The sequence below is a fragment of the Notolepis coatsorum genome (genome assembly GCF_963971535.1).
Source record: "Notolepis coatsorum genome assembly, chromosome: 3".
NCBI lineage: Eukaryota > Metazoa > Chordata > Actinopteri > Aulopiformes > Paralepididae > Notolepis > Notolepis coatsorum.
In genome coordinates this window covers 109,997,172-110,025,074 of record NC_140167.1, presented here as the reverse complement: position 1 = coordinate 110,025,074, position 27,903 = coordinate 109,997,172, and the positions used below count along the sequence as shown (strand labels likewise).

General features: G+C 47.1%; 1 protein-coding gene across 1 annotated transcript in view; it reads right to left on the bottom strand.

The window, feature by feature from the left end:
* LOC311224703 (coiled-coil domain-containing protein 138-like) overlaps nt 1–27,903 on the bottom strand; it is a 205,836-nt gene that overhangs the window by 153,069 nt on the left and 24,864 nt on the right. Inside the window, exons 8-11 of the mRNA XM_084309793.1 lie at nt 8,711–8,788; nt 5,475–5,582; nt 4,934–5,086; nt 250–366 (exon numbers count right to left, since the gene is read on the bottom strand). Coding sequence (XP_084165919.1) covers nt 250–366; nt 4,934–5,086; nt 5,475–5,582; nt 8,711–8,788 — 456 coding nt within the window. The remainder of the gene's footprint in view (nt 1–249; nt 367–4,933; nt 5,087–5,474; nt 5,583–8,710; nt 8,789–27,903) is intronic.

Below are 27,903 nucleotides of genomic sequence, written 5' to 3'. Positions count from 1 at the left end.
TTTTCAATCAATCAATTCAATCAAACTTGGACCTGACATGGTTGACATGGGGTTTCCAGCTAACATTTTATTATAATGTTTGATATGATGTACGAGAACATATAAAAACGACTGTCAGTGATCCCAACCCAGGTCTCTGGGCCTAGTGAGAGGTTGAGCACTGTGTGTGTGTGTGTGTGTGTGTGTGTGTGTGTGTGTGTGTGTGTGTGTGTGTGTGTGTGTGTGTGTGTGTAGTACTGAGCTGTGTACCTGTGTGCTGTTGTCTATGTGTCTCATGGCCCTGTAGCTGAGTTGCAGCAGGTTGAGGAGCAGGACAGGTTCTGATGAAGGAGTCTGGTGAAGCTGATCTGCTAACAACGGCAACGCCTGGGAATGGTGGACAAGGAGAGAACAACACTACAACATTACAAATGTAAACCTGCACAGTGTAGAAATGTATTATGTTTGAGAGGTATTGTGCTAAAGTAATACATATATATCAGTTACATTTTAAATAGTGAGCGAGGGGTTAACTACTAGAAAGACATATGCAAAGGCCTTGATATATATATATACTTTAAAAAATGTATTTATAATTTTTTTAACTGTATTTATTACTTCCTGCTGTATGCAACATCATAATGACATCAAACATCTTAACTCTTCAGCTGAATAAGAAATTAATTTGTACAAAACGGTTTAGAGTTTTGGGATATGTGTGAGCATAATGTAAACAGCTTTATCTTTTTGGTAGAGTGTTCCTTTAAGTTTGTTTGTACTCCTCAATAAGAGCATAATATGCTTACAGGGCTGTGTTTTTTTTTCTTTTTGCAGTGAAAGCTTGTATGCTAATATGCGATTGCTTGGTCCTCTGTTCCACTGTGTGTGTGTCTTTTAACTTTGATGGCTTTGTGCACTTTCTTTTTACCTCCCGGACAGGGGGCACAGCCACTAGGGGGCACAGCCACTAGTGTTTACCTCCCGGACAGGGGGCACAGCCACTAGGGGGCACAGCCACTAGGGGGCACAGCCACTAGTGTTTACCTCCCGGACAGGGGGCACAGCCACTAGGGGGCACAGCCACTAGTGTTTACCTCCTGGACAGGGGGCACAGCCACTAGGGGGCACAGCCACTAGTGTTTACCTCCCGGACAAGGGGCACAGCCACTAGGGGGCACAGCCACTAGTGTTTACCTCCCGGACAGGGGGCACAGCCACTAGGGGGCACAGCCACTAGTGTTTACCTCCCGGACAGGGGGCACAGCCACTAGGGGGCACAGCCACTAGTGTTTACCTCCTGGACAGGGGGCACAGCCACTAGGGGGCACAGCCACTAGTGTTTACCTCCCGGACAGGGGGCACAGCCACTAGGGGGCACAGCCACTAGTGTTTACCTCCTGGACAGGGGGCACAGCCACTAGTGTTTACCTCCTGGACAGGGGGCACAGCCACTAGGGGGCACAGCCACTAGTGTTTACCTCCTGGACAGGGGGCACAGCCACTAGGGGGCACAGCCACTAGTGTTTACCTCCTGGACAGGGGGCACAGCCACTAGTGTTTACCTCCTGGACAGGGGGCACAGCCACTAGTGTTTACCTCCCGGACAGGGGGCACAGCCACTAGTGTTTACCTCCTGGACAGGGGGCACAGCCACTAGGGGGCACAGCCACTAGTGTTTACCTCCTGGACAGGGGGCACAGCCACTAGGGGGCACAGCCACTAGTGTTTACCTCCCGGACAGGGGGCACAGCCACTAGTGTTTACCTCCTGGACAGGGGGCACAGCCACTAGTGTTTACCTCCTGGACAGGGGGCACAGCCACTAGGGGGCACAGCCACTAGTGTTTACCTCCTGGACAGGGGGCACAGCCACTAGTGTTTACCTCCTGGACAGGGGGCACAGCCACTAGTGTTTACCTCCCGGACAGGGGGCACAGCCACTAGTGTTTACCTCCTGGACAGGGGGCACAGCCACTAGGGGGCACAGCCACTAGTGTTTACCTCCCGGACAGGGGGCACAGCCACTAGGGGGCACAGCCACTAGTGTTTACCTCCTGGACAGGGGGCACAGCCACTAGGGGGCACAGCCACTAGTGTTTACCTCCCGGACAGGGGGCACAGCCACTAGGGGGCACAGCCACTAGTGTTTACCTCCTGGACAGGGGGCACAGCCACTAGGGGGCACAGCCACTAGTGTTTACCTCCTGGACAGGGGGCACAGCCACTAGTGTTTACCTCCTGGACAGGGGGCACAGCCACTAGGGGGCACAGCCACTAGTGTTTACCTCCCGGACAGGGGGCACAGCCACTAGGGGGCACAGCCACTAGTGTTTACCTCCCGGACAGGGGGCACAGCCACTAGGGGGCACAGCCACTAGTGTTTACCTCCTGGACAAGGGGCACAGCCACTAGTGTTTACCTCCTGGACAGGGGGCACAGACACTAGTGTTTACCTCCTGGACAGGGGGCACAGCCACTAGTTTTTACCTCCTGGACAGGGGGCACAGCCACTAGGGGGCACAGCCACTAGTGTTTACCTCCCGGACAGGGGGCACAGCCACTAGGGGGCACAGCCACTAGTGTTTACCTCCTGGACAGGGGGCACAGCCACTAGGGGGCACAGCCACTAGTGTTTACCTCCTGGACAGGGGGCACAGCCACTAGTGTTTACCTCCCGGACAGGGGGCACAGCCACTAGTGTTTACCTCCTGGACAGGGGGCACAGCCACTAGTGTTTACCTCCTGGACAGGGGGCACAGCCACTAGTTTTTACCTCCTGGACAGGGGGCACAGCCACTAGGGGGCACAGCCACTAGTGTTTACCTCCTGGACAGGGGGCACAGCCACTAGTGTTTACCTCCTGGACAGGGGGCACAGCCACTAGGGGGCACAGCCACTAGTGTTTACCTCCTGGACAGGGGGCACAGCCACTAGTTTTTACCTCCTGGACAGGGGGCACAGCCACTAGGGGGCACAGCCACTAGTTTTTTACCTCCCGGACAGGGGGCACAGCCACTAGTTTTTACCTCCTGGACAGGGGGCACAGCCACTAGGGGGCACAGCCACTAGGGGGCACAGCCACTAGTGTTTACCTCCTGGACAGGGGGCACAGCCCTAGGGGGCACAGCCACTAGTGTTTACCTCCCGGACAGGGGGCACAGCCACTAGTTTTTACCTCCTGGACAGGGGGCACAGCCACTAGTTTTTACCTCCTGGACAGGGGGCACAGCCACTAGTTTTTACCTCCTGGACAGGGGGCACAGCCACTAGTTTTTACCTCCTGGACAGGGGGCACAGCCACTAGTTTTTACCTCCTGGACAGGGGGCACAGCCACTAGTGTTTACCTCCCGGACAGGGGGCACAGCCACTAGTGTTTACCTCCTGGACAGGGGGCACAGCCACTAGTGTTTACCTCCTGGACAGGGGGCACAGCCACTAGTTTTTACTTCCTGGACAGGGGGCACAGCCACTAGGGGGCACAGCCACTAGTGTTTACCTCCTGGACAGGGGGCACAGCCACTAGTGTTTACCTCCTGGACAGGGGGCACAGCCACTAGGGGGCACAGCCACTAGTGTTTACCTCCTGGACAGGGGGCACAGCCACTAGTTTTTACCTCCTGGACAGGGGGCACAGCCACTAGGGGGCACAGCCACTAGTTTTTTACCTCCCGGACAGGGGGCACAGCCACTAGTTTTTACCTCCTGGACAGGGGGCACAGCCACTAGGGGGCACAGCCACTAGGGGGCACAGCCACTAGTGTTTACCTCCTGGACAGGGGGCACAGCCCTAGGGGGCACAGCCACTAGTGTTTACCTCCCGGACAGGGGGCACAGCCACTAGTTTTTACCTCCTGGACAGGGGGCACAGCCACTAGTTTTTACCTCCTGGACAGGGGGCACAGCCACTAGTTTTTACCTCCTGGACAGGGGGCACAGCCACTAGTTTTTACCTCCTGGACAGGGGGCACAGCCACTAGTTTTTACCTCCTGGACAGGGGGCACAGCCACTAGTTTTTACCTCCTGGACAGGGGGCACAGCCCTAGGGGGCACAGCCACTAGTGTTTACCTCCTGGACAGGGGGCACAGCCACTAGGGGGCACAGCCACTAGTGTTTACCTCCTGGACAGGGGGCACAGCCACTAGTTTTTACCTCCTGGACAGGGGGCACAGCCACTAGGGGGCACAGCCACTAGTTTTTACCTCCCGGACAGGGGGCACAGCCACTAGTTTTTACCTCCTGGACAGGGGGCACAGCCACTAGGGGGCACAGCCACTAGTGTTTACCTTCTGGACAGGGGGCACAGCCACTAGTGTTTACCTCCTGGACAGGGGGCACAGCCACTAGGGGGCACAGCCACTAGTGTTTACCTCCTGGACAGGGGGCACAGCCACTAGTGTTTACCTCCTGGACAGGGGGCACAGCCACTAGTTTTTAAAAGGAGGTGTATTTCTATTATTGGGGTTAACTTGTGGAACAATGCTGATATACAGTTAAGAATGAGTCATTCGCTTTTGGTTTTTAAGAAAATAGTTTGTAAAGCTATTTTTGAAAACTACAAGGGTGAATAATACTGTTTTCTTTTGCTATTTTCTTTTAGAATACTGTTTTGGAGTCTTAATTTTTGTTAAGAATATAGGACAGGCATATATAAGCATTATGCTTCAGTCTGTACCTTTTCAGTCACTGTAAAATCAAATATTGTTAAATGATGGTGTATATTGTATTGTGTGAGATGATGACTGAATAAACTACTACTACTACTACTATTTTAAGTCTTGGGCACAAGATTAAAGTTAAGCGTGTGGAGAAAAATATCTGAATGAGTGTTCATTTTCCCATCGCATCTGTGTTGACCTGAAGAACTTATGCACGTGATTGAAGTTAGCCCACTCTTTGCCCCAATGTGCATGAAAGAAGTATAAAGCAAATAAGAGAGCAGAAGAGAACAGCACCTTGGAGACCCTCTCATGGAGTAAGACTGCTGGAGGCAGACACTGGTCCACAGTTTTCCCTCTGTCTTCTGCCACTGGATATAATGTCTGTCCGTCAAGTACCCAGTCCAATAGCAGGGCCAGGAGCTTTAGGGAGGCGGGACCTGAATTACCCTGATGAATGAAGTGATGATTTTGTCAGTGAGATTAACATAATCGAGATCCATCATATCCAACAACAATGACAGCAATAGCTATAACGATGCAACAGCAGTGCAAACTTAATCATGGTGACTGGGGAATGGGGATGTGTGCGATTTGTGGAGAGAGAGTGCTGTTCTGGCCCACACATATTTGTGTGTGTGTGTGTTTGTTTGTTTGTTTGTGTATATACGGCCAGGCTAAATTATGCATGTGGCGTTTTCTCTACAAACACATTACAACTAAATGAGTTCCTAATCAGAGCAAACCTGCCGATTACAATAATAGCAAATCACCCACATACAGTATGCACACACACACACACACACACACTATCCCGTCGACTTCTTGATGTATGTACCTTATTGCCGAGTTTGCTAGAGACAGCTGTTTTCTCCTGTTTAGAAGGCCCGCTAGGCTCTGTGTCCCTCACATGATCCCCTCCAGCCATGCTGTGTTCATATTTCCTCTGAAGAAACACAGAACCACCCACACCCATAAACACAAACGCTTACAATGTATTAGAAACGGGGCGGTTAGGTGGTCGAGCGGAGATTGCGTTCGTCACCAGCCCCGGAGCTGTGAGCTTGGTTCGCCTGTTCGAATCCAGCTCACAGCTCCGGGGTTGTCACCAGCTTGGCTGGCCGTCTGCACTGATACAATTGGCTGTATCAGAGGGTGGGAGAAGCTGGCGGGGTGGGTCCGGGTCGTTGTAAACAGCGACTCCTACAGTTCGGTCGGGGCGCCTGCTAAGCGCGGATTGGACGTGAGGGGGATAGTGTGGTCCTCCCACACGCTACGCCCTCTCAATGAGAATCCGCGCTGCCAGGTGAAAAGAAGCGGTGATTGGCTGGACGTGTGTCGGAGGAAGCACGTGGTAGCCTCCACTCTCCCAAATGATCTGACTGTGGGGGGTAAAGCGCAGCGACCAGGAAGGGACTGGGAATTGGCATACGACTAACATTGGGATGGGAGAAAATCGGAGGAAAATGGAGGGGGAAAAAGACCAAAAAAAAAAAAAAAAAAAAAAAAAACAATGTATTAGAAACACAAGCGTTTCCGGGCGGTTAGGTGGCGTAGCGGAGATTGCGTTCGTCACCAACCCCGGAGCTGTGAGCTGGATTCGCCTGTTCGAATCCAGCTCACAGCTCCGGGGTTGTCACCAGCTTGGCTGGCCGTTCACACTAATACAATTGGCTGTATTAGAGGGTGGGAGAAGCTGGCGGGGTGGGTCCGGGTCGTTGTAAACAGCGACTCCTACAGTTCGGTCGGGGCGCCTGCTAAAGCGCGGATAGGACCTGAGTGGGATAGTGTGATCCTTCCACACGCTACGCCCTCTCAGGGAGGATCCGCGCTGCCAGGTGAAAAGAAGCGGTTGATTGGCTGGACGTGTGTCGGAGGAAGCACGTGATAGCCTCCACTCTCCCAGATGATCTGACTGTGGGGGGTAAGTGCGCAGCGACCAGGAAGGGGATTGGGAATTGGCATACGACTAACATTGGGATGGGAGAAAAATCTGAGGAAAATGGAGGGGGAAAAAGATAAAAAAAAAAACACAAGCGTTTCCGTGGGCGGCTAGGTGGTGCAGTGGGCAAGGCGCTCACCACCAATGCAGGAGACGCTGGGTTCGAGCCCAGCTCTCCGCATTGCTATCAGCTTGGCTGGTCGTTCATACTAATACAATTGGCAGTATTAGGGGGTGGGAAGCTGATGGGTGGGGATCGGACGTTGTGGACAGCAACTCCTACAGGTCGGTTGGTGCGCCTGCGCAGCAGAATTAGGAAGCGACGGGGGCGGCGTGCCCTCCAAACGCAGACCCGCGACGCTGAGAGATTGCGCTGTGCAGGTGAAAAGATGCGACGGCTGCTTCCTCGAGTATCGGAGGGGACACGTGATGTAAGGCTTAGTCCACATTGCAACCGGCTTGTGGGAGGCATGGCCTAACAGCGTTCGAGACAGGGGAGGGTAGAATTGGACGATACGAAATTGGGATGGGAGAAAAATAGAAAAAATGGGAGAAAAAGTAGATAAAAAAAAAAGATACACAAGCGTTTCCATTATATTACCTACTGTGTGTTAAGATCCAATGAACCAGACTAAATCATTGTAATATCGAAACAAACTGATCCTTCTATTGCATAAGAGAAATAGCACCAGGAAGTAGTGTTTGAAGAAATTCTGACACGCATCAAGCCTTTTATAACAAAAGATTTTTAGAAGGAACACAAGGGAAATTAGTAATTGACCCGCCCACCAATCTCCAGGTAAAACCTCGGAAATAAATAAAGAAGTAATAACAATAATAATCATCCCACTGTTTATAAAGTATGATAATATGTATGTTGTCAACTGCAGGTTGTCCAGTCGAGCCTGGTTATAAAGTACGATAATATGAATAGTTGTGTGTTGATACCTGCAGGTTGTCCAATCGAGCCGGGTTATAAAGTATGATAATATGAGAGTTATACAGTATGATGTTACCTGCAGGTTATCCAGTCGAGCCTGGTTATAAAGTATGATAATATGAGAGTTATACAGTATGATGTTACCTGCAGGTTATCCAGTCGAGCCTGGTTATAAAGTATGATAATATGAGTTATACAGTATGATGTTACCTGCAGGTTATCCAATCGAGCCGGGTTATAAAGTATGATAATATGAGAGTTATACAGTATGATGTTACCTGCAGGTTATCCAGTCGAGCCTGGTTATAAAGTATGATAATATGCGAGTTATACAGTATGATGTTACCTGCAGGTTATCCAGTCGAGCCTGGTTAAAAGGTATGATAATATGAGAGTTATACAGTATGATGTTACCTGCAGGTTATCCAGTCGAGCCTGGTTATAAGTAAGGGATAATGTATAGCTACGAGGTCATTGTCGCAAAATAATTGACCGACAGAGTTTAAAATACCGAGCCGCCTCGGCGAGGTGTTTTAAACGTCAGTGAAGGTCAATTATTTTGCGACAATGATCGAGTATAGCTATACATTATCCCGCTTATTACATGGCTAACTTACTAACAATATACCTAATTCATTTTACATCGACTCGCAACACTGGTTCTGGCTCCGCTCGTTGCTCCGCCTGTCATCGCTGGCAGCTTCCCCAGCAGCCGGCAGTGTCTGATTGCACTGATGTCAGTGGGCTTGATTGCGAACAGCTGCGCACAGAGGTCATTATTGTTCCACAGAGGTCCGTTATCAGGCAATATCGGACCTCTGACGCGCGCTATTGACCAATCACAAGCAAGCATTTCGGTGAATGTGAAAACGCCATGTAATAAAGTATGATAATATGCGAGTTATACAGTATGATGTTACCTGCAGGTTATCCAGTCGAGCCTGGTTAAAAAGTATGATAATATGAGAGTTATACAGTATGATGTTACCTGCAGGTTATCCAGTCGAGCCTGGTTAAAAATTATGATAATATGAGAGTTATACAGTATGATGTTACCTGCAGGTTATCCAGTCGAGCCTGGTTATAAAGTATGATAATATGTGAGTTATACATTATGATGTTACCTGCAGGTTATCCAGTCGAGACTGGTTAAAAAGTATGATAATATGAGAGTTATACAGTATGATGTTACCTGCAGGTTATCCAGTCGAGCCTGCACCCTCTTTGACTGGCTCTCCAACTTCTTATTCTGGTCACTGATCACATTCAGCTGTCAATTTAAAAACAGGTAGTTTGATTGATTGATTGATTGAAAACTTTAATGAACAGATTGCAGAATGGGTACAGTACAGTACAGCTCAATACACACAATTGTTAAGGGGATGCAGACCAGAGAAAGACTTTCGTCTCGTTTACATCAGGGTTCCCCATTTTCAATTCATAATGACATTTATGACATACACAACATACAGATATAATAATCTAATCTAATCATGAAATGTATGACATACATGACATACAGATATACAGTACTGTTACATTTGTGACATACAAGATATGCAAATATACAGTTTGGTATTTGAAGTGTCTTTACAGATTTATTACCTGTGAAAAATAAAAGCAGATCCAGTAAAGTTTGAGTGTGATGTATAACTTTGCCTTGCACAGAATGTACATACCTTTGACACTTTGGCCATTTTCAAAGTTCTCCGTGTGTGGGTAGGGGGAGGGGCTGTTTCCTATTGACCAAGGGGGGGAACCACTGCTTTATAGTCACAGAAAATGACATTGTACGATTTGCTTATTGGGGAAAACAACGCGTTGGACTCTGTTCTGAGAACATTACCCCAGTCATTTTATGCATTCCTAATGGTAAATTTATATAGCGCTTTTATATAAAGCGCTTTACAACTTATGCCTCACATTCACCCATTCACTCAAGCACACATTGACGGCGGAGGTACAGATGCAACCATTAGGACTCTTTACCGTGATCGCGCCGTGTTGGTGGAATTAAGGTTTTATTAGGTTGCTGTTCTGTTATATGCCACCAGGAGGCGCAAAGTCAAGTTGGAATTTACAACCAAGCTATGTCATCTGGGATTCGCTGTGCATATCCCGTGCACTGTATAAAGCCGATTTTATTAATTTAGGACAGGTATTGTAACCTGGACACTCGCAATGGATATGTTTGTGGACCGCAAATGACATCACGCCATAAATCCACCTCTACAGACTGTATGAATTAATGTTGAGGTTTTTTTCGCAGATGTAGCCAAGAGTAAAGACCCTAACCCTGTCAAAACAGCAGTCAAAGTGTATATTTTCAGCATTACGTTTGTTTACCAACGTGAAATATAAGATTATAGAAATCTCAGGGCATGGAGTCGTAAACCGGCGCATATTGATAGAGGAAGTGGTGCAGCCAAAAGTGAGTGCAGTCATTTGAAGGAAGAGACCAAGGGCTTTTGATCGGCTTTAGAATTTCGAAAAACTACACTACCCAGCTCATGCCAGCCTCTGTCAAACTTTGAGCCGTCTGACGTGAAATAATTTGTCTGTGTTATTTTCGGGATCATATCTCACAGGTCTAACAAACCTGAATAAATTATTATAAGGCAGTTAGTTTATCTACCTTTCTGTGAACGTCTAGCAAAAAACGGCATTGCAATCTGATGAAAATGGTGGAGAAATGTACATTATAAACAAGTAACTGTACTTAAAGTAGATTTTATTCACGGTTTGTGAATCACGCCTGGTGATACTCTGCCATTGGAAAGGGGAGATTTGGCCCGATCCATAGATGTGCAACTTGGCTATAATAAGGTAATTTATAGGCCTGATATTCTATATTCATCATATTTTAAATTGCATTTGTCCGGATGGCAGAATTCAGTACTGCATCTACAAAACCTTCTGTTTAATCATCTTCCCGTTATTAATTTGCTTAGATACTTGAATATCACCCCTCTGACTCAAAATATTCCAAGTCTTTGTGATCGTATGCTCATGACATATTTGTAAACAGCTTTACATGTTACATTTGATGTAATGGTGTGAGTATGTAGGCTTGTTCTGTGTACTGCCACGGTGTAAACCCACCAGAGAAAAATTAAGAGACACTTTTTTCTATAGGCCCAGGCTATAGCCTACACCTTTGACATACTTTGGCTCTTTGGAGTTGCTTATCTATTTCAATGCATTACACCGGTTGCCTTGAGTACATCTGTATTATAGCCAATCTATCTAATACGTTCTGTAGTTTTTCATCACCTACTCTTCAAACCTTGGGAGACCTATTCACTGCTCTCCCCCAGGTAACTCACTTAAAACACCAAAGGTGCTAACTGCCCCCTCAGACTTGTTGATTTGCATGACACTGTCAACACAAAGGCCCCCTGTGGTGTTCTATTGACAATCATGCTTTATAGCAGTTGGCATGTAGACATAGGTAGGAAGTGTTTCCACCCCCCATCTGCTCAGCCAAGTTAGGCCCTGTCCACACGATCACGGGTATTAATGACACCGAAGTTTTGAAAAAAATAAACCTCTGTCCACAGAGGTGAATAACCGTGTATAACCGCGTACTCACGGTGGCTGGAAAACCAGCAACCGATACATGTAGTACAATGCCAAAGCAGTAGGCGGCGATGTTGTTCAGACATGAAGGCCATTTCAAACAATCAGAAAAGGTTGAACGCTCACTACACTTCCTGCTTAAAAACAAAACAAAGCCGCCATCTTTAAATACCTTGCGTTAGCCATTTAGCCAACGGAGCATATATTTTTCAACAAAGAAAGAAAGTGCAATAAAAGTGCAATAAACAAACGGATACATTCACTGTGTGTTCTGCCTCTCATTTGTTGATGAAACAAAACCAACAGCAACACAATTTACCACCAAGAGCGGATAGTTTAGTCTCACAAAAAGATCTCCGGTGTTGTTAGCTACATGCTAATGTGAATGGCATTCTCTATGTATAGTATATAGTAGGGATGTCCAATATTATCGGCCGACCGATATTATCGGCCGATATCGGCAGTAAAATGTGATATCGGAAAATATCGGTATCGGTAAAAAAATAAATAATTTTTTTTTTTTTTTTACATTTATTTAACCTTTATTTACCCAGGCAAGCAAGTAAGAACCAATTCTTATTTTATTTATTGTCAAAAGTATGCATGTTGGTTTAATTCAACAACAAGAGATATGTAATGTTAATTTTAACTTTTTTAATTATCATATTTTGCACAGATAATGCTTACATTTAAAAAGCCTTTTGAATGCATCCAGTGAAATTATTAGTTACCTGAAATTATTCCGTTTTTTTGGGGGGAAACCCTGCATATATCGGTATCGGTTGATATCGGTATCGGTATCGGAAATTAAGAGTTGGACAATATCGGAATATCGGTATCGGTAAAAAAGCCAATATCGAGCATCCCTAGTATATAGCTTACATGCTAATGTAATAATGTGGTAACGTTAACGCTAGTATAATGAATGGATGCAAACGTTATTTAACACATTGCAGAATGGGTACAATACAATACGGCTCAATACAAACAATTGTTAAGGGGATGCAGTCTGGACTGGGTTCCTTATAACAATAACTTGACAACACATGAGTTTAGTTTAGCCGCAGCTACAGGTTTTACTCTGAGCGTCAGGTCAGGAATGCGACAACAGACATCAGTCGATCACAACACTCTTCAACACAGACGATACATTTCGAACAAAAGTTTGTTACAATCATTTTCATATAACGCTACTTTGGACAGCTCTGCTGTAAACACTGGTGTAGCTGGCTCTGCTCTAATCACTCTAACCCTGTGCTCGGTTGCTAACTTGCTATTGTTTGCGACAGTCTGCCGTGAACATGGGAAATAATTGCGACAGCTCTGCTGTAAACACTGGGAATAACCTCGGTTGCTATGCCCACACGCACCCACTGCAACCGGGATGTGCGCAAAACTTCACCCTGGACTCCGGTTTTCAAAGACCGCGGTTACAGTGTAGCAAAACCCCGGTTGTGTGTGCCCAAACAGTGCAACTGCGCACATACAATCATGGTTACATTAAATCCAGCGCTCGTGTGGACGGGGCCTTAGTTTAACTTCTCAACTGAACACAGTATGCCTTTTATACATAGCTGTCAACATTTCGATTTGAGAAAACGTGCATGTTTAGCCCCGCCCCTTCTCCTGGCCCCGCCCTCTCCTGGCCCCGCCCCCTCCCAATGGAGCTGCCTCGTCGCTGCCATCTGCTGGTCAAAACCTGTATGTACCCAGCCATTCGTTGTAGGGTAAACTTTTCCTACTTAGAGTGTAAATGCTATGTAAATTATGGTTTTGTTGAACATTTGTATTTCACAGGAGAGAAACTGTATTCAAAGAAAGCTATTAAAATAGTCTTTGAATCTAAATATACTTTCTTTGTGTTGATTTTACATTAATTCCATGATTTTACTCAAGTAAATATCTGTTACAAGCTTCGGTTTTATGTAGAAAAATGCTGTTTTTAATCTAGATTAATCTAGATTGATTACAGAAAATTGTGAGATTGATTAGTTAATTTTTTTTATCTATTGGCGGCACTGGTGTATATATATATATATATATACACTGTAGGCTACATATTAATACTACAACTCGTTAAAGCTATAAAAAATACCTATGGTCATTAATTTAGCAGTGGGAATATCATTTTGGAACAGTGTGTGTCTACAGAGAAATGTGAGATAGAAAAAAAGCCAATGCGATTTTGTGTTTTTCCTCAATATCTCTGCAATGCATGCGAGTTACCAGTAACTGTATTTGTCATACCATGACAATTCACGACAACTTTTAAAACGGATCAATTATTATTTATAAATCGCATTCAGGAAATTGGGCGTCAGAATGAAGGAGGGGGACGCGTGAACCTTACAGGGGAGGCGCAGAGCAAACGGCTGTTCACCAAGACATTTACACATTCCTGCATCACATACACAGTAACTTTGTATTGTTTTATCCACAGAAGATTTGCAAACCCTTTGTTCCAGAGACAAAAGCCACAGAGTGGGCAATCAAGAGACACTGGCTAAATTGATTTGACACCCTCGGTGCCGCATCAGTCTCTCCCCTGAGCTCTGAGCAAATCCGCTCGCTGTTCTGTTCTTATTCTTCTTCGGCTCGCAACCGTCTCCCGGTCTGACTTCCTGTGATAACGGTCTAATCTACACTGCTGCCACCTGTCGTCACGGAGGAGAATTTCACCCATTTTGTAAAAAAAAAAATAATAATAATAAGCACAAAATACGTACCAATCCGTGCGCCGTGAAGAGGCCGTGCAGAGGGTCGAAAAACAGGAGAATCCCGGTAAAACCGTGAGTGTTGACAGCTATGCTTTTATAGCCCAAAGTCATGTTGTGACCAAAAACTTTTTTGTGAGATTGTGTGTCTGTGTGGGTAGGGTAGAGGTACCCTTCACACCTTGGACCAAATCTAAAGCGATAACTTCTGATGACATTCTAATCATCGTCGTAGAAAATATCATCATGTCATTATAGATCTGTGTTGAGATATCATTTTATCTTTGTACAGCTTGACTGGTTATGGCCAGCTAGTATAATGTGTGTGTGTCTCTTTAAAAGGTCCAAAGTACCCAGCTAGCCAAAGCAAGGTTGTGTTATTAGTCCCCTATTGAGAACCCAGTTTGTTTATACTTTCATCATCATATCTGATGTATAATGTTACGTCTTGCAAGTGTGTATAAACTATGTTCTGCCCAGACCTCTTGGTCACTTTGCTGGTCAGATTCAGTGTGTGAACACATGTTGTCTCCGATTGTAAACTGAACTTTCATTTTGTGGCCACAGATGAAATAAACTGTTTCCTATTTTTAATAACGACTCAGAATGATTTATACAAACGGCTCATCTTTTTGTCCTTTAACATTTCCCATAACATCATTCTGACTAGGTTCCCACAGACATTGCAAAATGAAATTCAAGGTCTTTCAAGTACTTTCCCAAGCACTATTTTTCATTTCAAAAGGGCATTTAAAGGGATACAATTCACGTTTAAATGCAGTTTTTTGTATAATCTTTTTTATAATCCGATCCAATATTTATGGCTTAAAACCAATTTGTTACACTTTACATTAAAAAAAAATTATTTCTTGATTCAGAACAATTTTATCATGGATGAACAAAACTTTCAATGCGAATGGTTGATTTGAATTTCAAGGACTTTTTAAGCACATTGTTAAAAATGGGCTGTTTTCAAGGAATTCCAGCTAATCGAGCACTTTAAACACTTCAAGGACCTTGTGCGAACCCTGTTCAGATAATATAATTATAATGAATGCCTAATTCTCACCACAATGGTGACTAAACACACAGCCAACATGTTATAAATGCTGTGTGTGTATACTTGAGAAAATATCATTATAGTAACTCTAACACATTTACTCCAGTGGAAATGTTTGTGTGTTCACGCGTGTCACCACAGGTCTACAGCACCATACCATTCAAATAACTTCAATAATGTGAAATTGTTCTTATGTCTATAGTCTACCCCCCCCCCCCCCCCCCCAAAAAAACATCTCATGAGACTTGACAGTGTTCATCAGCTATACCCAATGCTTCGACAACCTGCCTATGAACTGAACTATTAACTAACCCCTTCATCCAGGGCAGTAACGGAGGAGGGTAAACCCACCTAAACTCAAGTTTACCCTCCTTTTTATTCATGAAGTATACTTAAAGCATTTTGCGAGGCAGTCTGTTCTGTGATTTGAAGAGGTTGTTGCCCAGTAAATGCACTTGACACTATGGATCTCATGGAATGTATTCCCAGTGTTGTGGAATATTTTAAATGAGCCGAGACAGTGAGCTGTAGAAATTCAGATGAGTCAAGTTGTAAAAATTTTACATAGGTTTATTTTCTGTGATCACGGAAAAAGTCCTCAGTTTACAATCAGAGACAAGTGTACACAAGCGTCTGACCAGAAAAGTGAGAAAGAGCTCTGGTCAGACTTACAACTAAGTACCAGCTGGGAATGACAAATGGAAACAAAGATGATAAAACAAAAAAAAGACGGGTTTAGGGTTTTTTTAGTGTCTCACACAAGACTGATATGAAGGACCACAAGAAAAAGAACAAGATGTGGACATGTCATATCTAAGTCAAACTGTCCTGGGCCTTGGCCGTTGTTTTAAGAACACTGTCAGACTGTCGCCCTAGTGTCTGAGCTGTATACTAGTTAAAGCTTTGTACAGAGAAATATGTATTTATAACAGAGCTATGAAACATGTCCAATAAGCTGTACAAATGATGTAACATAATAAATTACCATTACACCAGTGTCAGAAATATTGTGTCCGTTACTAGGCTTGAGTAAATTGTAATGAACCAAAGGAGAATATCAATTTTATGATGGTGAATACCACCATGCAAGGTGGCAACCTGCTCATCGGGAGCAGTTAGGGGTTAAGTCTCTTGATCAATAAACCTCTTGAATCTTGAAGGACACTTTGACACGCTGCCAGGAGGAGCTGGAATCAAAACCAGGAGCCTTCCGATTACCAGACAACCACTCTACCTGCTGAGCCACTGACACCCCCCCCCCCCATTGTGTCACAATAATAACTCAAAGTTTAATAAACCCTTTAATTCAACCTCCACTCCATCACTTACTTGTAGATACACTTAGACAGAACTAAGACTGCTGGATTTGGATAAGTTCTACTAAAGTGAAATATCCCTTTAATTCCTGCTATATAGACTTTTTGGGGAATTTTCTTCATGGGACAACAGCATCATTAAAAGACTGTGCAAATCCATAGCTGACAGTCGTCTCAGAACTCAGAATGCAAAGACATCATCAAGGCTTGTTGGTGTGTTACTCAACTGTTCTGGGTCTGTTTAGATTGAACAGTGTTGCAGCGCCCTCCTGTGGTCATGATCACGATGTACATCATCTGTGCTTGGTGAGAGATTGAGCCAAAGCTTATTATATTAGTCACAAAGTGATCTGCGCACTCAGTCAACTCCTCAGTACCATATAGTTACATGCCCACGTGGCACTTATCCAGGGCAACATCAGTGGCATTACTTAAAGCAGTAGTAGGCAACTTCTGCCCAGCAGAAAAATAGAGCAAGCTCAGCATCACTTTTCAAACCCATACACGCATAACAAAGGTTTTCCAGAGGCACATCTGAATTGGCCAATCAGCTCCCTGCATCAATAACCAATCAGATGTTTTGGGCCTGCCAAGTGGTATTCCCTGGGTCACATCGGAAATTCAGCTTAAATCTGCTGGTGCCTCTGGGAGTCTGTGGATAACCATTGCTGCACGTGCATGGGCTTGAAAGGTGATGCACAGTAGGGCTGGGTTAAAAAAAATCGATTTCCCGATTCTGAATCGATCTTCATTTGAATTAGCGATTATCGATTCATAAAATCCCAAGATCGATCTTAAAAGAAAAGATCCCCTAATTTAGTCGTTATGCCAATTCCCTTTCTGGTCATTGCGCACATTGCCCCACTGTCGGTCTGGGGAGGGTGTAGACCAGGGGTCGGCAATTAAGTTTGGCCTCGGGATAGGCATTTTCCATTGGTTCTCCCAGCCCACGTGACCATTTCTAGCATTTCCATTGGCTATAGTGACAAACATAGATAATGATTGTGGAAATACAACAAATCTACGAAACCACTTACTGAGGCATCACCCAGACATGACATATGCAAAAGCCAATGTTCCAATACAAAATGCCATTCATGTAACAGCTTGAGAGTAAATTCTTAATGTAACAATGCAACATGTTAGAGCAGGGATGTCAGAGATACCGCATCCGGCCCGCCAGCAGGTTTCATCCGGCGTTTTTGGAAAGCAGGATTAAAAATGTTTTAATATTCACGCGAATGCTGCGCTTCGCTGACATAGGGTTATGCAGCAAGCGCCGGAAAATGGACAATGTAATGCGTGTTGTTATCTAGACTGTACATTTTATTAGAGCCAAAGGACTTAACCATTAGCAATTTGACGCATTTTTATCAGAACGCAATATTAGCCACGGCCTGCCCTACCACACTGAGGTCCGTTGGTTGAGCCGAGGAGCACTGTGCTCAAACACTATTACGGAGTGCTCAAATTACGCACGGAGAATGGAGATTGCTCAATTCATGGAGCAGAAAGGAAAGCCACTGACCGAGTTGGATGATCCACACTGGCTTAGGGATCTTGCCTTTTTAGTGGACATTACAGAACATTTAAATGTGTTGAATGTTAGCATGCAGGGCCGCAACAAACTCGTCACAGAGTACTATGATAGCGTTCGTGCTCTGTGGGAGACGCAGCTATACCAGTACAACGCAGTCAACTCCCCCTGTCTAAAATCTCTACCTGTCAATCACAAGAGTATGGACACGTACAAGAACATGCTGCTCAGGCTTATACGCGAGTTTGACAATTGATTCACTGTCTTCACCCAACTGGAGAAGGACTTTGCACTTTTTCGCTCTACGTTCACCACCAACGCATCAGATGTGCCAGAGGAACTCCAAATGGAGCGGATTGAACTGCAGTGTAGCGCAGGCACCACTGAAGGATACATTTGCATCCGTTGGGTTGGAATCCTTCTATCAATGCCTGACACCAAATTACACATCCTTTGCATCACAGATAATTTGTATGCTTTGGACAATATATCTATGCAAACAGGCTTTCTCTGTGATGAACATTAACAAGTCCAAACTGCACAATCGTCTGACACCCGGACATCTAAACGACATAATGAAAATTGTCGACAGGCTGGTAAAAGCCAAAAAGTGTCAGGTGTCGACCAGCAAGTGACAATGTAACTAGCCTGTTCCTTTTCCACACTCAATTGCACTTACATTGCAGACCACTAAGTCCATTGGTAGAATGACCCACTCACTTTTTCTAGGGATAATATAGCGCACTGGATTAATCTGATCACAGGGCAGCTGGATTAACCATATCTGAACCAGCTATTTTGGACACATGTATAATTACTTAATTACTCAGATATTCAAACACAATATGCAATTATTGTGAAATGATTGAATGAATGAAAAGAATAATTATTAAATGCCTTCTGTGACATTTGTATTTCTTATTGGTTAAATATCTGTTTTATTGATTAATTATACATTTGAAAGAATGCAGGTTATAGCCAACATGCAATATATCCCATTGATTGGTACAATGGGACAGACATTAGGTGTTTTATAGCTATAACCTGCATTCTTTCAAATAATCATTAATCAATAAAACAGATATTGAAATACACTATGTAGCCTAGTTATTGTTATATGTATGAATAAGAAACATGTTTTCTATGGCACTTTGATCTATTTTGTGGCACTTCTCTCTTCTACTTGAAATGTTGGATATTTTCATGGATAGGAACATGCTTTCTGTTCGACTTCTATTGCAGAACTTGTCTGCTTTATGTAATTGTACATTGTGTGTTGTGTTTTGTGCCACATACAATTTCTCATTGATCTGTAGGCCTGAATGATTTCAAATATAGTCTAAATACAGTATCCATGTGTTGACTCAAATGTGATTTTAATATTCATGAGTTCTCACTGCCTGATACGAGTCTGACATCCCTGTGTTAGAGGGTTCCTTGAACCATTTACATTTTATAGCATTGAATCTAATTTAAATCGGAAATCGAATCGATCTCGGGACCTTGTGAATCGAATAGATTTGGGAAATCAGTGGCGATACTCAGCCCTAATGCATAGGTATTTCTGCTGGGAAGGTAAAATCATTCTTGCTAATTTCTTAGAAGTTTCCTACTGCAGCTTTAAACATTTTACGAAGGAAAAGTGAAACTTAAAGCCTTCCTCCAGTGACCTCATCATCCCCTTCAAAGCTTCTCACACAGCCTGCACGTCACACAGCCTGCACGTCACACAGCCTGTACTGTACGTCACACAGCCTGTACTGCACGTCACACAGCCTGCACGTCACACAGCCTGTACTGTACGTCACACAGCCTGTACGTCACACAGCCTGTACTGTACGTCACACAGCCTGCACGTCACACAGCCTGTACTGTACGTCACACAGCCTGTACGTCACACAGCCTGTACTGTACGTCACACAGCCTGTACGTCACACAGCCTGTACTGTACGTCACACAGCCTGTACGTCACACAGCCTGTACGTCACACAGCCTGTACGTCACACAGCCTGTACTGTACGTCACACAGCCTGTACGTCACACAGCCTGTACTGTATGTCACACAGCCTGTACGTCACACAGCCTGTACGTCACACAGCCTGCACGTCACACAGCCTGTACGTCACACAGCCTGTACGTCACACAGCCTGCACGTCACACAGCCTGTACTGTACGTCACACAGCCTGTACGTCACACAGCCTGCCCTGCACGTCACACAGCCTGTACTGTACGCAGGGAGCGAAATTAACTTTTTGACTCACCGGCCAGTGGCGGGTAGATGGGAAGAGTCTACCCGCCAAGCATATTTCTTACCTGCCAAATTTTTTTTGATTAAAAATATATATATATATATTTTATATAAAAAAAAATTTTTAAATAAAATATATATTATATAATCATACTTGTAGTTGTATTATCTGCGAGACATCGCCACCACGCAATAAGTCAAAATGCTTGCTATCTGCAAACAGCTCCACTGTCTGTGTGTATACTTGAGTAGTCTCCAGCTCCAGCAAGGATTCTCCGGCCCTGCAGCTAGACCCTATATTCAGCTAGACCCTACATTCAGCATGCAAGGATTCTCCGGCGATGCAGCTGGACCCATTTATAACGTTACCGTTCTTTTGTCAAATCACATTCAACATGCCCTCAGCTAGAATACGCATTCAATCAATGTTATAAGACATTGATATCAGGAGCTATCTGTAGCTACTGCTAGCCCGGTAGATAACGTTAAGACAATTTAGTTTACTGGGACATATGGATCAACGTGAGCTAGCTAAGCTAGCTAACGAGGGACCGGAGGTATTATGCACTCGAGTAGACTATTGCTGGAGCATTTGTTGATATCAGCAGCTATCAGTAGCTAGCCAGTTAGATACCGTTAGACAATGCCTCGTCATGTATTAAACTAAAAGTGAATAGTTGACTGGGTCATTGTTTAAACAGTAACGTTAGCTCTTGGAGGTCCGATATAGACTAGAGCAGATGAAGTAAACAAGCCAGATAGCTTCCGATTGGTCATTTGCTTTTTTTCTCATGAAACCAGTCACGTCACTCTACTGTGATTGGACCTAGTGCGATGTGGGACTTGTAGTTTTTTAACGATCTTGCGGCGGAGAAAAAAAAGACGAGCGGCTATATCTGTACTCGCACAAGAGTATCGTTATGAAGTTATGAACTACACGTCTACACGCCACACGGCGGGCAGCCCTCTAAGTGTCATGCGCCAAAGGTAAAAACAGCCCGCCTGGCGGGCGGCGGGCTTTAGTTTCGGTCCCTGACTGTACGTCACACAGCCTGTACGTCACACAACCTGTACTGTACGTCACACAGCCTGTATGTCACACAACCTGTACTGTACGTCACACAGCCTGTACTGTATGTCACACAACCTGTACGTCACACAGCCTGTACTGTACGTCACACAGCCTGTACTGTACGTCACACAGCCTGCATGTCACACAGCCTTGACGTCACACAGCCTGGACTGTACGTCACACAGCCTGTTTGTTACACAGCCTGTACGTCACACAGCCTGCACGTCACACAGCCTGTACGTCACACAGCCTGTACGTCACACAGCCTGCACGTCACACAGCCTGTACGTCACACAGCCTGTACGTCACACAGCCTGTACGTCACACAGCCTGCACGTCACACAGCCTATACGTCACACAGCCTGTACGTCACACAGCCTGCCCTGCACGTCACACAGCCTGTACTGTACGTCACACAGCCTGCACGTCACACAGCCTGTACTGTACGTCACACAGCCTGCACGTCACACAACCTGTACGTCACACAACCTGTACTGTACGTCACACAGCCTGTACTGTACGTCACACAGCCTGTACGTCACACAGCCTGTACTGTACGTCACACAGCCTGCATGTCACACAGCCTTTACGTCACACAGCCTGTACTGTACGGGTGCATCAAAATACACATTTCCAGCGTATTGATTTGTATGGGTGCTAAAAGTGTTACCATCCATGTAAAAACAATACATGCAAAATATTTTTGCAATACGAGGTGATTTAGATGTGCAACGGTACATCAGTACATGCTGTCCTCTCCCAACATGGCCTCAGCCTGCTGTTAGTGTCTGTGTGTGTGTGTGTGTGTGTGTGTGTGAGTTGCAACATTGTTTCATCTCGCACCTGGTCCTGCAATTTTTGGGGGGATGGGCGGGATGGGCCTATAAATAGCTTTACCTGTGTGGCTCTGCTCAATTCCCCCAACTCCACCATCACCCACCACATGATCCAGCTCTCCAACTATATCTCCAGCTATCCAGTTCTCACAAGATGGCGTCGCCGCCCTTAGGCTCCCGCCAGAGCAGCCGCAGCCTGGTCTTTGGTCTGGGCCCCAGCATAACCAATGCAGATGCCATCATCACTGGTGCCAAACTGCCAAGTGGTCGCCAGATCTTGCGGTGCATGCTGTACAACTGCGACACGCAACTGCATGCCAAGCGGCCAGGTTTGACCGGAGCCTTGTCACGGTTCCATGCGGCTAAGGACGTTTTGGAGCAGGTGCAGCCATTTTATGGAAAGGCCAATATTCCAATGGTGAGTGATCGTCGAGCATGCGTCAAGATAGTAGCGCTTGTCGATGCTAGCAACAAGCTGCGGCAAATTCCAAAGGCCAGGCGCTCCAGTGAGGCTACAGCTCGACTGGTGGACGCAATGGAGCACAAGCTGGATGCCACATTCCCGCTGTGGTCTCCAAATGCAGAGGAGCTGATCTGTGATCCAGAGGACATTGCTTTCCTGGCCAGCATGAAGGGCGACAGAGTGGCCACATTTGGAGCATTGGATGCCAATCTGCAATCCAAGTTGAAGCGGCGACAGGAGCGTGAAGCAGCGCAGCAGGCATGCTTTAACAAGGAGCAGCAGGAGATGACTGCGAGGTCCAGCATGGCGGTGGTGTTGGAAAGCGAAAGTGATGAAGACAGCAATGCAGATGAAACAGCTGCTCCACCGGCTGAGAACACACCCACCCGTGAGCGTAAGAAGACTAGCACCACAGCCTTCATTCCATCAGACATTCTCAGCCGGCCGAGTCTTGTGTCACTGGCTACACGGTTGAAGATCACACCAATGCAGCAGGCTGCCTTCACGCACGGTCTGATCAAGGAATCCGGTGGCAATTCGGCAATGGTCTCCACATCCTACGCAACAGCAGACCGAGCGCGCCGCCACGTGTTGCAGGCCATCAGTGAGGACCAGCAAGAACAGTGGACACCACCTCCCATGTGCACCTTGCACTGGGACAGCAAGTTGACGCCAATGCTCAACAATGTGCGCCAGTTGGAGGAGCGTCTGACAGTGGTGATCGGAGACGCGGAGCGGCTCAAACTGCTTGGTGTGCCAGCATACATGAAGGGGACTGATGAGGCATGTGGAACGATCATTGCCCGGCTGACATGCAAGCTGCTGCAGGACTGGTGCTGCACCGATCAGGTTGTCAACATGGCATTTGACACCACCGCGTCAAACACTGGCCATCTCACGGCAGCCTGCATTGCCATCCAACTCTCACTGGGTCGACCACTGCTCTGGTCCGGGTGCCGGCACCACATCGGCGAGGTGCTCCTCAGCCACATCTTCACTGACCTCAAGGTGGAGACGTCACGCTCGCCAGAGGTTACATTGTTTACACGTCTGCGCGACAACTGGAACCTGTTGCCACACAAGGACAGCGGCCCATTGGCCCGCTACATTCCTGGCGATGCCGAAACACCGTTCCTGGGCAAGTTGCGTGCTGAACTAATTGTGTGCGCTGCAGGAGTGCTCGACTACAAGCGAGGCGACTATCGCGAGTTCGTGCAGCTATGTCTTGTGTATCTGAGTGCAGACAGTGCAGAGCACACTCCAGTTAACTTCCAACGACCGGGAGCACTGCACAAGGCGCGGTGGATGGCTAAGCTGCTCTACACTCTCAAGCTGGCCTTGATGGAGCAGCACATTGCCTTGCTTCCTCAGGGGACCATCACTACGCAGCAGCAGGTGCTGAAGATTCGGGCGTTTGCCAACTTCATCACGCACATCTACGCAACGTGGTGGTTGACCTGCGACACGGCTGTAGATGTGGCATGGAATGACCTTACACTCTACCACAACCTGTACGCATACAAGTCTGTTTACGAGGGCATCGCAGCATCAGCGATTAAGGCGCTGAAGCGGCACCTATGGTACCTGTCAGGCGAGATGCTGCCCCTGGCACTCTTCAGCACCAAGGTGCCAGTTGGCGAGCGGCGCGCACTTGCAGATGCTATATTGGAGCACAAGCCGGCTGATATATCCATGCAAGCCCCACAGCTCCGCTTTGGCACTGGCTTCGGCAAGCCAAAGTTTCCAACCCTCTCGCCGACCACCAGCTTGGCTGACCTCGCCAACCCAGACTGCTGGTTCGGCATGCACCTGCTGCACATCGATCCCGCGTTTCTTTCACTGGATGTAGAGGATTGGGTTACCAGTACAGCATTTCAGATGGGTGCAGTGAATGTACGTGCCATCAATGTTGTGAATGACTGTGCCGAGCGTGGCGTCAAACTGACGTCAGACTTTGTGGCAGCAGCCAGGAGCGAGGAGCACCTGCAGAATGTGCTACAGGCAGTTGAGCATGACCGCTCAACACAGCCAAATCTTCGCTGCTGCAAGCGCAAGCTGGACCAGGTCTAGGACTCTAGGATGCTTGAGACATGTTTGAAAGACTATTTCAATGTTATCAAATTTTGTTCTTAAATGTTAGGGTTAATAAATGTTGTTCTCAAAAACTATTTCTTGCCGTTTTTGAAATTGCCTTGTCATGTTATCTAGTAAAACGCCCAAAAAGGCCAATTTTCATATATTTCACATGCTGTGTGGTACCTCTAAATCTCAACGAATCTTTCCCAAACTTTGCACAAATCATTTTTATGTTTGTCCGAACAGAATGCAACCCCACACAGATTGATATGTTGAGATTAAATTTTTGCATTGCAATTTGATGCACCCTACTGTACATCACACAGCCTGTACATCACACAGCCTGCACGTCACACAGCCTGTACTGTACGTCACACAGCCTGTACGTCACACAGCCTGCCCTGCACGTCACACAGCCTGTACTGTACGTCACACAGCCTGTACGTCACACAGCCTGCACATCACACAGCCTGGACTGTACGTCACACAACCTGTACTGTACGTCACACAGCCTGTACTGTACGTCACACAGCCTGTACGTCACACAACCTGTACGTCACACAGCCTGTACTGTACGTCACACAGCCTGCATGTCACACAGCCTTGACGTCACACAGCCTGGACTGCACGTCACACAGCCTGTACTGTACGTCACACAGCCTGTACGTCACACAGCCTGTACGTCACACAACCTGTACTGTACGTCACACAGCCTGTACTGTACGTCACACAGCCTGCATGTCACACAGCCTTTACGTCACACAGCCTGGACTGTACGTCACACAGCCTGTTTGTTACACAGCCAGTACTTCACAAAGCCTGCACGTCACAGTCACACAGCCTGCACGTCACACAGCCTGTACGTCACACAGCCTGTACGTCACACAGCCTGTACGTCACACAGCCTGTACGTCACACAGCCTGTACGTCACACAGCCTGCACGTCACACAGCCTGTACGTCACACAGCCTGTACTGTACGTCACACAGCATGTACGTCACACAGCCTGTACTGTATGTCACACAGCCTGCACGTCACACAGCCTATACGTCACACAGCCTGCACGTCACACAGCCTATACGTCACACAGCATGTACGTCACACAGCCTGCAGGTCACACAGCCTGTACGTCACACAGCCTGCACGTCACACAGCCTGCACGTCACACAGCCTGCAGGTCACACAGCCTGTACGTCACACAGCCTGCACGTCACACAGCCTGTACGTCACACAGCCTGCACGTCACACAGCCTGTACGTCACACAGCCTGCAGGTCACACAGCCAGTACTTCACAAAGCCTGCACGTCACACAGCCTGCACGTCACACAGCCTGTACGTCACACAGCCTGTACGTCACACAGCCTGTACGTCACACAGCCTGCACGTCACACAGCCTGCACGTCACACAGCCTGTACTGTACGTCACACAGCCTGTACGTCACACAGCCTGCACGTCACACAGCCTGTACGTCACACAGCCTGCACGTCACACAGCCTGTACGTCACACAGCATGTACTGTACGTCACACAGCCTGCACGTCACACAGCCTGTACTGTACGTCACACAGCCTGTACTGTACGTCACACAGCCTGTACATCACACAACCTGTACGTCACACAACCTGTACTGTACGTCACACAGCCTGTACTGTACGTCACACAGCCTGTACATCACACAGCCTGTACTGTACGTCACACAGCCTGCATGTCACACAGCCTTTACGTCACACAGCCTGTACTGTACGTCACACAGCCTGCACGTCACACAGCCTGTACTGTACGTCACACAGCCTGTACGTCACACAGCCTGCACGTCACACAGCCTGTACTGTACGTCACACAGCCTGTACGTCACACAGCCTGTACTGTACGTCACACAGCCTGTACGTCACACAGCCTGCCCTGCACACAGCCTGTACGTCACACAGCCTGCACTGTACGTCACACAGCCTGTACGTCACACAGCCTGTACGTCACACAGCCTGCACGTCACACAGCCTGTACGTCACACAGCCTGTACATCACACAGCCTGTACGTCACACAGCCTGTACGTCACACAGCCTGTACGTCACACAGCCTGTACGTCACACAGCCTGTACTGTACGTCACACAGCCTGTACTGTACGTCACACAGCATGTACGTCACACAGCCTGTACTGTACGTCACACAGCCTGCACGTCACACAGCCTGCACGTCACACAGCCTGTACGTCACACAGCCTGTACTGTACGTCACACAGCCTGCAGGTCACACAGCCTATACGTCACACAACCTGCACGTCACACAGCATGTACTGTACGTCACACAGCATGTACGTCACACAGCCTGTACTGTACGTCACACAGCCTGTACGTCACACAGCCTGTACGTCACACAGCCTGCACGTCACACAGCCTGTACTGTACGTCACACAGCCTGTACGTCACACAGCCTGCCCTGCACGTCACACAGCCTGTACTGTACGTCACACAGCCTGTACGTCACACAACCTGTACTGTACGTCACACAGCCTGTACGTCACACAACCTGTACTGTACGTCACACAGCCTGTACTGTACGTCACACAGCCTGTACTGTACGTCACACAGCCTGTACTGTACGTCACACAGCCTTGACGTCACACAGCCTGCACGTCACACAGCATGTACGTCACACAGCCTGTACGTCACACAGCCTTGACGTCACACAGCCTGCACGTCACACAGCCTGTACGTCACACAGCCTGTACGTCACACAGCCTGTACGTCACACAGCCTGTACGTCACACAGCCTGCCCTGCACGTCACACAGCCTGTACTGTACGTCACACAGCCTGCACGTCACACAGCCTGTACTGTACGTCACAGCCTGTACGTCACACAGCCTGTACGTCACACAGCCTGCACGTCACACAGCCTGTACGTCACACAGCCTGCACGTCACACAGCCTGTACTGTACGTCACGCAGCCTGCACGTCACACAGCCTGTACTGTACGTCACACAGCCTGTACGTCACACAACCTGTACTGTACGTCACACAGCCTGTACTGTACGTCACACAGCCTGTACGTCACACAGCCTGTACTGTACGTCACACAGCCTGCATGTCACACAGCCTGCACGTCACACAGCCTGTACTGTACGTCACACAGCCTGTACGTCACACAGCCTGCCCTGCACGTCACACAGCCTGTACTGTACGTCACACAGCCTGTACGTCACACAGCCTGCACGTCACACAGCCTGGACTGTACGTCACACAACCTGTACTGTACGTCACACAGCCTGTACTGTACGTCACACAGCCTGTACGTCACACAACCTGTACGTCACACAGCCTGTACTGTACGTCACACAGCCTGTACTGCACGTCACACAGCCTGTACTGTACGTCACACAGCCTGCCCTGCACGTCACACAGCCTGTACTGTACGTCACACAGCCTGCCCTGCACGTCACACAGCCTGTACTGTACGTCACACAGCCTGCCCTGCACGTCA